At 32.9% G+C, this 13,119-nt stretch overlaps 2 protein-coding genes across 2 annotated transcripts in view; both read right to left on the reverse strand.

Annotated features, from left to right (window-relative positions):
• whd (carnitine O-palmitoyltransferase whd) overlaps positions 1 to 4,061 on the reverse strand; it is a 42,161-nt gene extending 38,100 nt beyond the window's left edge. The window contains exon 1 of the mRNA XM_075311386.1: positions 3,777 to 4,061. The gene's annotated coding sequence lies outside the window, so the exon portion shown is untranslated. The remainder of the gene's footprint in view (positions 1 to 3,776) is intronic.
• Positions 4,062 to 5,271: 1,210 nt separating this feature from the next.
• On the reverse strand, positions 5,272 to 7,427 carry trsn (translin). The gene is made up of 5 exons (XM_075311388.1): positions 7,279 to 7,427; positions 7,130 to 7,217; positions 6,971 to 7,067; positions 6,795 to 6,910; positions 5,272 to 5,786 (listed from the first exon to the last, which is right to left on the reverse strand). Exons 1-5 carry the CDS (start codon positions 7,351 to 7,353, stop codon positions 5,413 to 5,415), a joined length of 750 nt encoding a protein of 249 aa, XP_075167503.1. The 5' UTR covers positions 7,354 to 7,427; the 3' UTR covers positions 5,272 to 5,412.
• Positions 7,428 to 13,119: the final 5,692 nt, after the last annotated feature.

The following is a 13,119-nucleotide window of genomic DNA, read 5'->3' on the forward strand; positions in this document are numbered from 1 at the left end:
CCCCCATTTTCATGAAGCTCCGTTAGTGATCCGTTAGCTAACGAACTTTTAAACCGTACCATGGACATCTTGCATATATATTCCACATGCCAGTTAGAAATTTAACTATTGACAATTTTTCAGTTAAAGTTAACCGGAGAGAATACATTTGCAATTCACTTTCTGTTAACTGGCAGTTAAAGCCTAACGAAGCTACAAGAAAATGGCCGTAAGACAATATCTTTTACTTCAAAGTATCCGTTATAATTTGGATTTTGTAAATTTTTCATCCTAAAATTCAGGTTGCGTACTCTTTAATATCACCTATATTTTTTTCAGTGTATATATACAGATATAGTATATTTTTGTAATGTGGACGTATATGAGAATGTGAATATATAAATACCTGGGCGTACATGACGTGTATTTGGTCACGCATGCGCTTTTTACATATTCAGACGAACACCTTTATACCGTATCCCGGTTGTAACGAACTATGACACGGTTGTAACTAATTTTGGGTTACAGCGAACAATATTTGTGGGCCATTTAACACGTGTTCATTAAAAAATATCATGTTAATAAGCAACAAAAACCAATAAATTTTTTGAAAAGTCAGATCAACAAAAAAAAGAAAATTTCTTTCAGTTTCAACTAAAATTCCAGTTATTAATACAATGGAAATGAAACAACCTATATGTTATATATTCGGGCTCGGTTAGACTATTCAACCCATTTTTCTAATTTTGCCATTCATACATTTTTACATAAAATTATTTCTCTGTAAACTGTTAACAATTTTTCCGACAGAATTTTACATCAATGTACAGCTTCGCCGCATGAAATTCCATTCTTGTGCAATATTGATAAACAAACTTGTATAATTCAATTCATAGATTATTACACTCTCTTCTCTCTTTTTCTCTCATTCGCTCTATATGATATATCTAGTCAATTTCCCTAGTTGAAACATGTGTTTGTAAGTGATGATAATAATGAAGGCTTGTGATTGTGATAATAACAACAACCAATGGTCCAATTATATTGCATATAAATGTGTTTTTCAATTCAAGATTAAAATAAATTGACGGTCATCCACGATGATGATTCAAACACATATGAACAAATTTAAACCTTTATATTGCACTTTTACACATCTATACGAAGTACACACATACACATATAATTTAAAACGTAAAGCTCTAGCATATTTAGCAGCACAGTAGACAAGATGAAGACCTTCTTTTTATTGAACATAATCAAAACAAACTCAAAGAAAAAACCTGAATAAGAAATAACAATGGAAGCAAAACACCACACGGCGGCGCTCATCTTGAGTGAACGAATAGGTCCAAAGTCCAAGTTTCGCTTTAAAAAGAAAAACAACACGAAAGACAAAAATATAAACCAATAACAGTACACATATGGAGATTTTTTAGATTTCTCATACTATAAAGCTCTCATCGTGGAAGAGTAATAGCTCTTTGATGAAGAGCAAAGAGAATATATTCAATTAAAATAATACAGTATTAACTACAAAATGATATACATCTGTGGGTAAAAAACTGTCAGAATTTGTTTATAATTTTAAAATTTTTTATTTATTTTGGCAAATCTATTTTGAGTCCTTTAAACTAATCCCTATCGACCGCAATTAGGCTTAAATCTACTTTAGTACAAGTGGTCCGATTGGTCCAATTTTTTGCCAGCGTGTAGACTTTTCGATTCTAAACGCAAAATGTAATACACCACTCGGAAAGACCTATGTTCGGAGTTACGCGCCCCTAAAGTTGTCATTATCAAGTATATTGGATTTATCATCGCACATAACATAATCATCCTAAAAGTAATATACTTAGAATAACATGGACCCGTAGAGGTCCTGGGTTCGCGTTAGCCCACTTTGGACTCTGTCCATATGAGAAAGTCTCAAACCCCGGCCGAAGGCCTGCCACCTTTCCACTATGGGTTCGTGTTAGCCCATTTTGGACTCTGTCCATAGGAGAAAGACTCAAACTCCGGCCGAATGCCGTCTACCTATCCCCTCTGGGTTCGCGTTAGCCCACCCACAAACCCCGGTCGAAGGCCGACCACCTATACGTCAATTTTCAAGGGTCGGTATCTCGAAAACTACGCTCTTCCGACAAAATTTTTATTTAATATTTTCTATTTTTACCAAAAACGAAATTTCATTCATTTCATGAAAAATTGCTGTCAGATTTAACAAAAATATAAGGGTAAATAACGATTTTCAGATGTCGATATATGGAAAACTAGGCTTCTCCGACAAATTTTTTACTTCACATTTTCGCTTTAAAATTCTTTCTCTAAACTAAAAAAAAATTGTTTATTTTTAACCACTTTTGCTAATGTAGATTTGTTACTTGAATCTTTCGACTGTCCACAATATGTCTCAATAAGTCTGTTTGCGTACTTTTCCAGTAAAATTATCCAGAAAAAAACTTGCAAGAGAGGAAAAATGGATATTACTCTCTATTTGCCAGGCACTATCTTCGGTTTTCGAGTTGAAAATTACTTCATTTCGCGATTACTTTTCGAAAATAATTTCATATTTTGTACTTCTAATTGACACAGAGAAATATATTGCACATATGATTTGTTTATGACTAAAAATCTGTTGATAATTATGTGCTAACTCTTGCAAGTTTTTACTGGTGAAAAAATCTCCATAAAAACTTGCAATTTCTCTATGGCTCTCTTTTTCTGGCTTTTGGGAGTAAACGAACGACTTCTGATAATTTTCAAAAATTATCGGATACCAGAACGGAGCCAATATGATGGGATTTTCAGCGATGTTTTTGTAGTTACAACTGACAAAATTCTTTCTTTGAAAACTAAAAGGTTTCAGCAGTCTTATCTTTGCTGTAATTACAAACAATCGTTCATCAAAATAGCTGTTACACATGTCTTCATTTATAGCAGATAAGAACCATTTTAGAAAACTTTGTGATATATATTTGTATCAAAATCGTTATCTAACACGGCATTCACATTACACATCCCGAGTACACCTTGACTAGATTTCAACTGTCATTTGCTTAAAAAAGGGATTTCAAATTAATTTGTACGTACGTACGTTAAATGAACTAAAAAGGGTAACAAATTATACACAAATGAAGCATAAAGATTACTAAATTCGTGTCTTCCACAAAAAAGTTAAGAATTTCTTAAAATTTGTAAATGTATGGTAACATTGAACTTGAACTTCGTATTACACTTTTTTCCTTCAAACTACGATTTTTTTAACATGTAAAAAAATAGTTTTTCTAATACATTTTCTTGAATTTGTAAAATTAACTAAATTTTTCCTTTTTGTTGCGTTCACTGTTTTTTTTTTTTTTTTTTTTGAGTGAAGTGTATCCATTTGGCACTGCAAATATTTTAATCCTTTGTTATAGAATTTGTCCACATGAGTATCGTGTAAAAAAAACAAATTCCAAAAGAGGGTCATTGGACGAAAGGAAACACACGAGAAATCAAGTAAGCCACAAAAACAAAAGACGGAATTCCAACTTAACTACAACAGAAGAAGCACCACAACAAAAGGGATGAATGTAAAAACAAAATGTGCTACGTGATGTATGTTGAGCGCGTATTTATGTACACATAATCCCAACAACAAGAAAGCACATCGAATGGGTATGTATGTCACTGCCAAACGGTATGTATAATTATCAGATTTTCTGGGTTTTCGTCAAAAGAAAATGGAAACGGAAATAAATCGTGTTTTTCACTGGAGGCAAAAAAAAAAGAAAACAAAATATATATGTACATACCTAAGATGGTTAAGGTTTGAAATTTTGATTTTACAAAACCGCTCGCACTCAAACACACACACACACTTGCAAAGGTTTTTGTTAAAACTTTTTTATATTTGTTTAGGAGATGAAAAATATATACATAAAATGGTAAGACTATACGTTTTCACATGTACTCCACTTGTTCGATAAAGAATTTTTCTTTTTGTATTTTGAAAAACACTTTTTGTTTTGAAATATTTTCTACCATAAACGTATATACACGAAGTAAACGACGAACAAACGATCAACACATCCGCGTTTGACAACCACACGCAACGAATCCAAAACAGAGAATGATAACTGTGACATGTAATGATGATGGTGTGAGGGGGCGGTAGTATTACAACAAATTGGCCTCAATACAATAGTCGTATAACTACTGCCTTATCGACCTAAGAGACTAATGTACTAAAGAGAAAATTAAAGAGATCTGTGAATAGATAAATGAATCTCTTTACCAAGAGATTGCTTTTTCTAGTGTTGCTAATGTTTTAAAACGAATCGAAACGCTAGATTAGCAGAAATTGCAGACTATTTAGATTAAATTATGAAGCACTTGAGGTCTCTGCCAACATGAAGTTTGCTTCGATGTGTCTCTTAAATGTCTTGCCGTTTGCACTGAAAATACCAATTGATTTTTTGAATTAACAACCGTAAAATTAAAAAATGATGACAGAAAATATAAAATAGATAGTACGTGTGTGGGTACAAATTAAAATTTATTTTGGCTTCTTGAGCATATTGCCTTATTACGTTTTTTCTTGGGCAAAGCTGCCTTAAAAAACTTACTTAAAACTTAAAAACTTAACTTTTGAAATTTGAGACAAGTTTTTCTTTTTTTCTCCGAATTTTTTCACTGTAAATCATTCTAAATCGAAACATCATACATATACACAGTCTCACACAAATTTACATACGGTTAGGTTAGGTGGCAGCCCGATGTATCAGGCTCACTTAGACTATTCAGTCCATTGTGATACCACATTGGTGAACTTCTCTTATCACTGAGTGCTGCCCGATTCCATGTTAAGCTCAATGACAAGGGACCTCCTTTTTATAGCCGAGTCCGAACGGCGTTCCAAATTGCAGTGAAACCACTTAGAGAAGCTTTGAAACCCTCAGAAATGTCACCAGCATTACTGAGGTGGGATAATCCACCCCTGAAAAACTTTTTGGTGTTTTGTTACATACGGTTAAATAATTTATATTTTCATTAAATAATCAAATTTTAAAAAATATGCATATATATCCCTTCGTTTTAGTAAATTAATTTGAAAATCAAAGTAATTGTTAATTTTCAAGAAGATTCTTTTGGTATGGGTTATAAGCAACAACAAGAAACATGTTTAGTTAAGAGGTAAAAAACTCAGGGGTATGTAAACTTATGTGAGACTGTGTATATAACCTACAAGTGGAAACGTTTCTTCGCCAACGAATATTTATTAAATTTCTATTTTAAAACACAAAGAAATTTTAATTGATGTCTTTACTAGACACGATTGAGATGCGCATTTATTGTAATAAAAAAAAACAATATTAATAGTAGTAATTCAGCAATATTTAAAGGAAAAAAATAAACATAAAAACTTTTTTTTTTATATAAAATGTACGTTTATTTTTCCGTATTATGACTTCCATGTTCTGCCCCACCTTCGCCAACTGATGCAGCAGCGGTAGCAGCTTCTTCTCCACCTGCAACACTATTACGAAGACCACGGATGCTGATGTCGTAAACAACTTCTTCAATTTTTTTAACATCATATTTAAGGGCATCGAAACGCTTACGCAAGCCATCGTTCTTTAAATTTAACAGACGATAACCGGAATTTAAATCTGCCATAAATCGTGATATATTTAGTGGACGGTCATAGTCACCCATAGTAACGGAATTTGTAGCAAATCGTGACAACTCAGATGCCATTTGTAGAATCCCCATAAGATAGTCTTCAATGTCCAAATGAAACCCATCAGCTTGGTTGGTTTTTACTGAAAAAACAAAAACAGAGATCAAAATCAAAAAGGTTTTCTTATACTGGAATACAATTCTTTTATATGTCAATTAGACATTTCTTATGGGTAGCAGAAATTTCGTTAGAGCTGCATACGACGCTATTAATAGAGTTACTGAAACCGACTTTCATATGATTTTTTATGGTATTTTTTTTTTGAATTTCTGTACAAACTGCATATGTATAAAAGTGAGCTAAATCAAAATAAAGTCGTATTTTGCTGGTTCACTTTATTTTTTGAAATTTTACAATTAGAAATTATTAAAGTTCTTTTCAAAGATTGTGACAATCTTGCAGTCGCAATTCATAAACCTAAGTCACTTTTGGGTTGTAAAGCATCTTGCCGGACGGCAAATTGTCGGTCCTGAGGCTAGGAAAACCGAAGAGTTAATGTTGAGAAGCATGAGGATGGCCTCAATGTGTGACTGTTTGGTGCGGTATTCCGATGTCGTCATTGGACATTAATTTTAAAAAACCGAGCTAAATGCTTCACAAACATTAAAACTTTTTTCTATTTTAAGGTGGGTATTAAGTTCGAGTTTAGCCGATAAAATCGCCATTTTTCACGATTACTTTTCTTTAATAATCCACTGTAAGGAAAACAAACTTTGTGAAAATTTGCTTTGGGCTATTCCCCATCAAGTTATAATAAAATTTGCAACAAATATGTATAATTTTATGCCTTTATGCCTGATTTAGTTTTCACTTTAGAGATTTTATCGGTTAAACTCGAACTTAATACCCAACTTTAAGGGGTAAGTTTCTGGGCCGTGTTATGGAGCGATAAAAATAAGGTCTACAGCAACAGCCCAACGTCGATTCAATACATTAAATTCGGGAGGCTGACATTGCAGATTAGTCGTGAATGCCATTTGCCTGATATTGCTTTTCGGTATTAAATGGGAATGTCAGACATGAACAATTCATTAAAATAGTGATTAAGCTTATATTCCACCTGTGAGTTTTTTTTTCTTTTACTACTTACACCCTAAAAGTTCAGCAACCGTTTCACGGGTTACAAGGAAACCAGCTTCCAAGTAAACAACCATCGCAATGAGAAAAACCAAACGTTGAGTAATGAACGTCCAATGATCTGAATATCTAAAATAAAAGAGAGATTTGAAATGTACGTCCCACACACAGCGAACAATTGTGACTCACCTGTAATACTGTCCAACTGGAATTATTTCGGCCAATTTTTTATAACTTTCGGAGCAGGATGATATTTGTTTCCTGGCATTGCAACAGGCATAGTCAACTGATAAGGAAATTAATCTGATTTTAAACAAATCCAAACTATGAATGTTTATAACTTCTTACTCTTTGTCAAATCACAGTGTATTACTTGGAGTTGGATTGTGGCCTCCTTCGCTAATTGTTCAATTTCTCTGACTACCACACGTATTTTCTGTAGTAAACATTTTGAAAATTGTATGTTATTGGAGTTCTCTAATTAAAAAAGTACTTACTTCTCGTATTTCCTGTTCATTGTCAATATATTTTTGATAATTTTCAAAAATGCTTAAATTCACAAAGTTACTCATGTTTTATAGCCGGTTCAACTCCACAGATTGTTTTTGTTTGCTAGTTCTGCAAAACTCAGTGTTGTTAAGCGTTAATCAAGCAATGTTGTTAAGTGTTAAAAGCAATCAAACAAACCAATAAACACAAACAAATCTCAATAAACACAAACGTTTGAAAAATGCTAAATTTCAACAATTTTTCAAACATTTTTTCAAAGCATTAGGGTAATATTTAAGTTGAGAAATTGTTGAGAAAATCGCGTTCTCAACAAAAAACAGACATTACCCTCAACAGTGAAATTCAACACATTAGCAATAATATCTCAAGTGTTATCCTCAAATTGAAATGCATCGCTACACAATAATTTGTCAAACAATTTTCGATGCGAGACAAATTCAAAATTAACATCGTTGCAAATACTTTTCAACCTAAATTTGTATGAATGATATCCCCACTTCAAATTGAAAGTCAAAACCAAAATTCTATGAATTTTGTATAATTTATTCATTTTCATCAAAATAAAATATATAATAATACACTATACTACATAATACACTACAATACCAATTGATAAATAATAATCTTATTAAACATATCAACAAATAAGAACAAAAAAAAACAAACAAAACTTTAAATATCTTAAACATTATTAGTAAACACTTTTGCATCGATAATTCGATTTCCTTCTTTTGGTGTCATAAAACAGCATTAACATTTATTAACATGCGGGCAATTTGACGATGTGATGCACATTTTCATCCAGAAGTTGTTGATTTCAACAATTTGTTGTTTTTAACAATTTTAATTGGTTGCACTTGTAATGTTTCTGGAAACTTTTTCTTGTCGATAAGCCACTCATTTTTCATTGGTCAGCTTCTTAATGTTTGCAAGAATGTAGCATCCAAAGATTTTAGTTTTCTGCAAAGAGATTTAAATTTAGTGACTTCTCTAAAGTTTTGATTTAGTTTTTCATATTGACGTACCAATGTTAGGTTAGGTTATGTGGCAGCCCGATGTATCAAGCTCACTTAGACTATTCAGTCCATTGTGATACCACAGTGGTGAACTTCTCTCTTATCACTGAGTGCTGCCCGATTCCATGTTAAGCTCAATGACAAGGGACCTCCTTTTTATAGCCGAGTCCGAACGGCGTTCCACATTGTGGTGAAACTACTTAGAGAAGCTTTGAAACCCTCAGAAATGTCACCAGCATTACTGAGGAGGGATAATCCACCGCTGAAAAACTTTTTGGTGTTCGGTCATAGCAGGAATCGAACCCACGATCTTGTGTATGCAAGGCGGGCATACTAACCATTGCACCACGGTGGCTCCCTAACGTACCAATTATTATAAACTATTTGAAGCAGTTCCAATTAATTGTCCACCATGTTTTCATTGGTCAGCTTTTTAATGTTTTCAAGAACGTAGACTCCATAATTTTAGTTTTCTGCAAAGAGATATACATTTAGTGACTTCCTTAAAGTTTTATTTCATTTTTTATTTTCGCTTACCTATTTTTATAAACTATTTGGTTATTTGTCTAAAATTTTCCATTTTTTTAATTTCTTGCAATTGACCACGAACTTCGTTGCACAAATAAGTATTGAAAACCACATGGTTTTTTCGTTGCATTTTAGGGTAGTGTTTTGTCAAAGTTTTCTCATATTATCTTCAACACCTTTTCAAAGATTTCGTCAACATTTTGGCAAATTGGAAGCAATTCGCAAACAATTTGAAGATGTATTGAAGATGAGCTATTTCAAGTCAAGTTGAATTTATGTTGAAAACTATATATACCCTCAAACTAAAGGTCTGCACAAGTATGCTTGAAAGCGATTTCAAATGGCTTGAATTTTTATAGAACATTCAAAACATCAGCGCTTCGCAAAACAAACCGAACAAATACATCGTTCGACGGCAGCATGGCTTGAAAACACAAGCACAACAAAAGGCAATCGAAACCAAAGCAAGCATAACAAATATCAAATACATGTTGCATAGAACATGTTGCTATTTGGGTTATAAATGTTTTGCGTGGGTTATGCATGTTCTACAGAACCTCAAGCAGCACAGCACATTGGTGTGATTTAATTTTGTTTATTTCTAGAGTCGAACTTTTTGGATTAAAAATGAAAATAAGTTATATTGACTTTCAATTTTAATTTATTTAATTTATTTTATATATAAACAGGCGGTACTATGCTTCTGTTTCACAAAACCACAAATAAAACTGCAAAAATAATGTAAACTTACGAACTTATTTGGAAAATCTAATATAGCTTGAAAGAAAATGGCATCACAAAATAAATGGTAAACTTAGTACCGCCTTTAATGAAAAAAAACTTACGTTCGGGGAATCCGTGGCTTGCAAAATTTTCCTTGCACACACACACACACACAGTTCAATGACTACGCACCAACTGTCCCAGCATTTAATTTTTTGCTTTCAGCTCTTTTAGAAGATGTTTCAAGCGTAACAAAATGTTGCAAACACTTCAGAACATGCATACAGGTTCTATAATGCTTGCAACTTTGATGCTTGGTTTCGAATAGAACCTTCAAAACATCGTTCGTTTGCAACCAAATATGGGTAGGTTATGTTCTGATATTTGTTTTATTTGATGTTTGAATGTTTTGCTTATAGCTATGTTTTGAAAGTTCTATTCATGTTGCAGAACATTTTGAAATTTGAAAATTCAAATATGCTTGTGCAGACCTTTACCTCAAACTGAAAATTTGTTGCATTTGAAAAACGCTCATCCTGTGTTTATTGGGATGTTCAAACCTTATTTCAAAGCGGTAGTGTAATATTCAAGTAGAATAGAAATTGGAGAAAAAATCGCGTTCGCTACAAAAAAAAAAAAAAAAAAACTAATATTGCCCTCAACAGTAGAAGTGTGAAGATTGTGCATTGTGTGGTGTACAGTGCGTTGCGAACCAGAACAGATATAATGCGCCTTGCAGAGTATAAATTTCCGGACGACAGTGGTCCTTTCGAACATATCACAGATATTGGCCATACTATATGTTATGTTCGAAGACGTAATCGATACTGCAGCTGTTTATGGGAACATATTGTCTGGACGGCGCATTAGAATAGGAATTTACAAAGTAACCATTGTAATCTGATAATAGATGTAATTTAAACTGACATTTTCATCCAGAAGTTGTTGATATGGAAAAACATCAAGTTTTACAAATTTTAGTTGGTGGTTGCACTTTGAAATGTTTTTGGAAAACGTTTATTGTCGATAAGCCACCAACACGTTTGTGTTTATTGGTTGCATTACCTTCTCACTCCGAAACGCTTTGGATTTTGTCGGACATTGGTTTGCCAATTTTGGTGATTTATCGGCATTTTGACGATTTTTTTACTCACAAAATGGATAATTCCGATTTTAACGATATTAACTACGTTCTTTAGACACATAGTCTAGGGAGTTTTATATAGGAGTTAAAGTTGAATATATTAAAATAAATTTGAAAATTTTTGGGGAAAAATTCGGAAACAAAACATGGAGTACTTTGGCTTTTCGAGTTTTGTCAAAATTCGTACAAATAATTATGATTCTTCCAAACTCCACAGCAAACGTAGACGTTTTTAAGCAAAAAATTAAAATTAGAGGATACTGGAGAATAATTCATTGGATGGAATATTCTGTTCAAAAAATAACCTAAAATGAAAAAACTCAAGTTGTTTTACTACCAAAATTGATAATGATTTACTCAGTATGTGCAATACAAACTTTTAGTAATTATGATAAAATTATAGTACAGTATAAAAAATAACCACATATACCCTGCCAACATTTTTTGAATTTGGGGGCGCTTCTGAGAATCCCCACTACGTCGAAAACAATCATATACGACATCAAAAACTCGTCGGAAAAGCGCCGTCACTATTGAGAAGTTGTACCACGCCAAGTTAAGGTGGGTACTATGTTTGTTGGCACGAAAAAAACTTCACTTATGCGCTTTACAAATTATCAGTTATTCCGGACGGAATGTCGGTGTTTGTAAAGAATCTTACAGTGTGTCGGATCGATACGACTTGTCGGCGATGACTAAATAATCGGTAAATGTGTTATCGATCCCATAAACATGTAGCAGTATCGATTATGCCTTCGGACTTAACTTATAATGTGCACAATATATGGGATATGTTCGACACGAGCACTGTCGTCCGGAATAACTGATAGTCTGTAAAGCGCATTAACCATTCTTTCGCGTTGAAAAATGAGAGTGTTGACAATACATTTCGAACGAAGAAAACAGCTATTTTGGAGCTATTCCGCGTTTATTTCTCCGCAATTTAATTGACAACATCGCCAAATGTCATACTATTTTTACTTATACATACGCAGCAGCTGATTGTTTACATACACGCATTCATGATAATTGTTTTGAAAAGTGTTTTTCTACCAGTTTTTGGATTGTTTTGCAAAAAAATCTCATACAGCACTGGACACTAATAATTGTTAAGAATAAAGCTCCAGCCGCTCTACTCCTGGTGTCTTACCACATTCTGCAACAGCTTTTACAACATGTGGTACATTGTCTTCTTCAGCTTTTCCAAATGGATACCGTCAATTTGTAACGCACATCAAAAAAACATATAATTCCGGTGTTATGCTAACTTTTACATCATGCGCAGCAATGGACTCATTCATCAACAAACTTAATTCGTTGGTGTCCACAATATCTACACAATCGCATTGCAATACCATGCTGTTGCCGCCTCACTAGCAATTTCAAATCCAGTGGTCACCACCACGGTTCCCACAAAGGATAATAACGCCATTTCATTTGCCAATGTTGTTACATCGGGGGGAACAACCAACTTAAGCACATAACTCAAGTTCAAGGGTAGTCCCTAAGCCAAAGTCACTGTTCCCGACTTATATTTCGTCACAAAGGGATGTTAGTGTTCTATACCAGACTCTTCGTTGACTGAAATTAATACATTGAGAAGCAATTGGCTGGTTTACTGAAGGATGTTATACTCTCCCAATGTATAAGTTCCAATAACTATTTCAGTCACGTTATGAAATTCAACCAGTGTTTTGAATTGATAAAATGCAAGAATGCCGGTAACTGAAATTTAAAAGCCACAACGAAATTAAATCGTTTCATTCCAGCCTATCGCAATCATTTTGGACAAATGATGAATACAAGAAAATTATTTTGCTATTTAAATAAAAATTATTTAATTATTTGCTATAAACATTTATTTTGGATATAACTTTGTTCAGAAAAATTTACTAATTTTATATTAAAAAGTATAAAACGTATAAGACCACCCAATTACTTATACCCCGGTATATAAAAATAAAACAAGTTCGATTATAATTTTATTATGATTTTTTATTAATTTGTACATTTATACACTAATTAAAGACCCTAGAACACAATGTTTTCTTTTCTGGATTATCAGCTTTCTTTCATTAATATTGTTATATTTAAAAATTTTTAATTATCATTTCTCATATTTAGCTTTCATGTTGTTTCCATTAAAAATTAAAATTGCATTAACATTTCTTTTGTTCAGTTCTCATTCATTTACGCCTCTTACACACAAAAAACGAGCTCGCTTAACAAATAGAAAAGGGAGCAATTACGAGGAGCGGTAAAATAATAAAAAAAAAATACAATTCATTTCTTTGTAAAAAATGGGTGTTGAATGTAGAAGCACTGGGTTTACAGAGATAAGACGAAATCGTTTTTAAGCATATTTTAAAAAAGAAATCTTCATCGATTACATCTGCAGTATTATGACAATTAGCTTC

This window comes from Haematobia irritans, chromosome 5 (genome assembly GCF_050003625.1).
Source record: "Haematobia irritans isolate KBUSLIRL chromosome 5, ASM5000362v1, whole genome shotgun sequence".
Lineage (NCBI taxonomy): Eukaryota > Metazoa > Arthropoda > Insecta > Diptera > Muscidae > Haematobia > Haematobia irritans.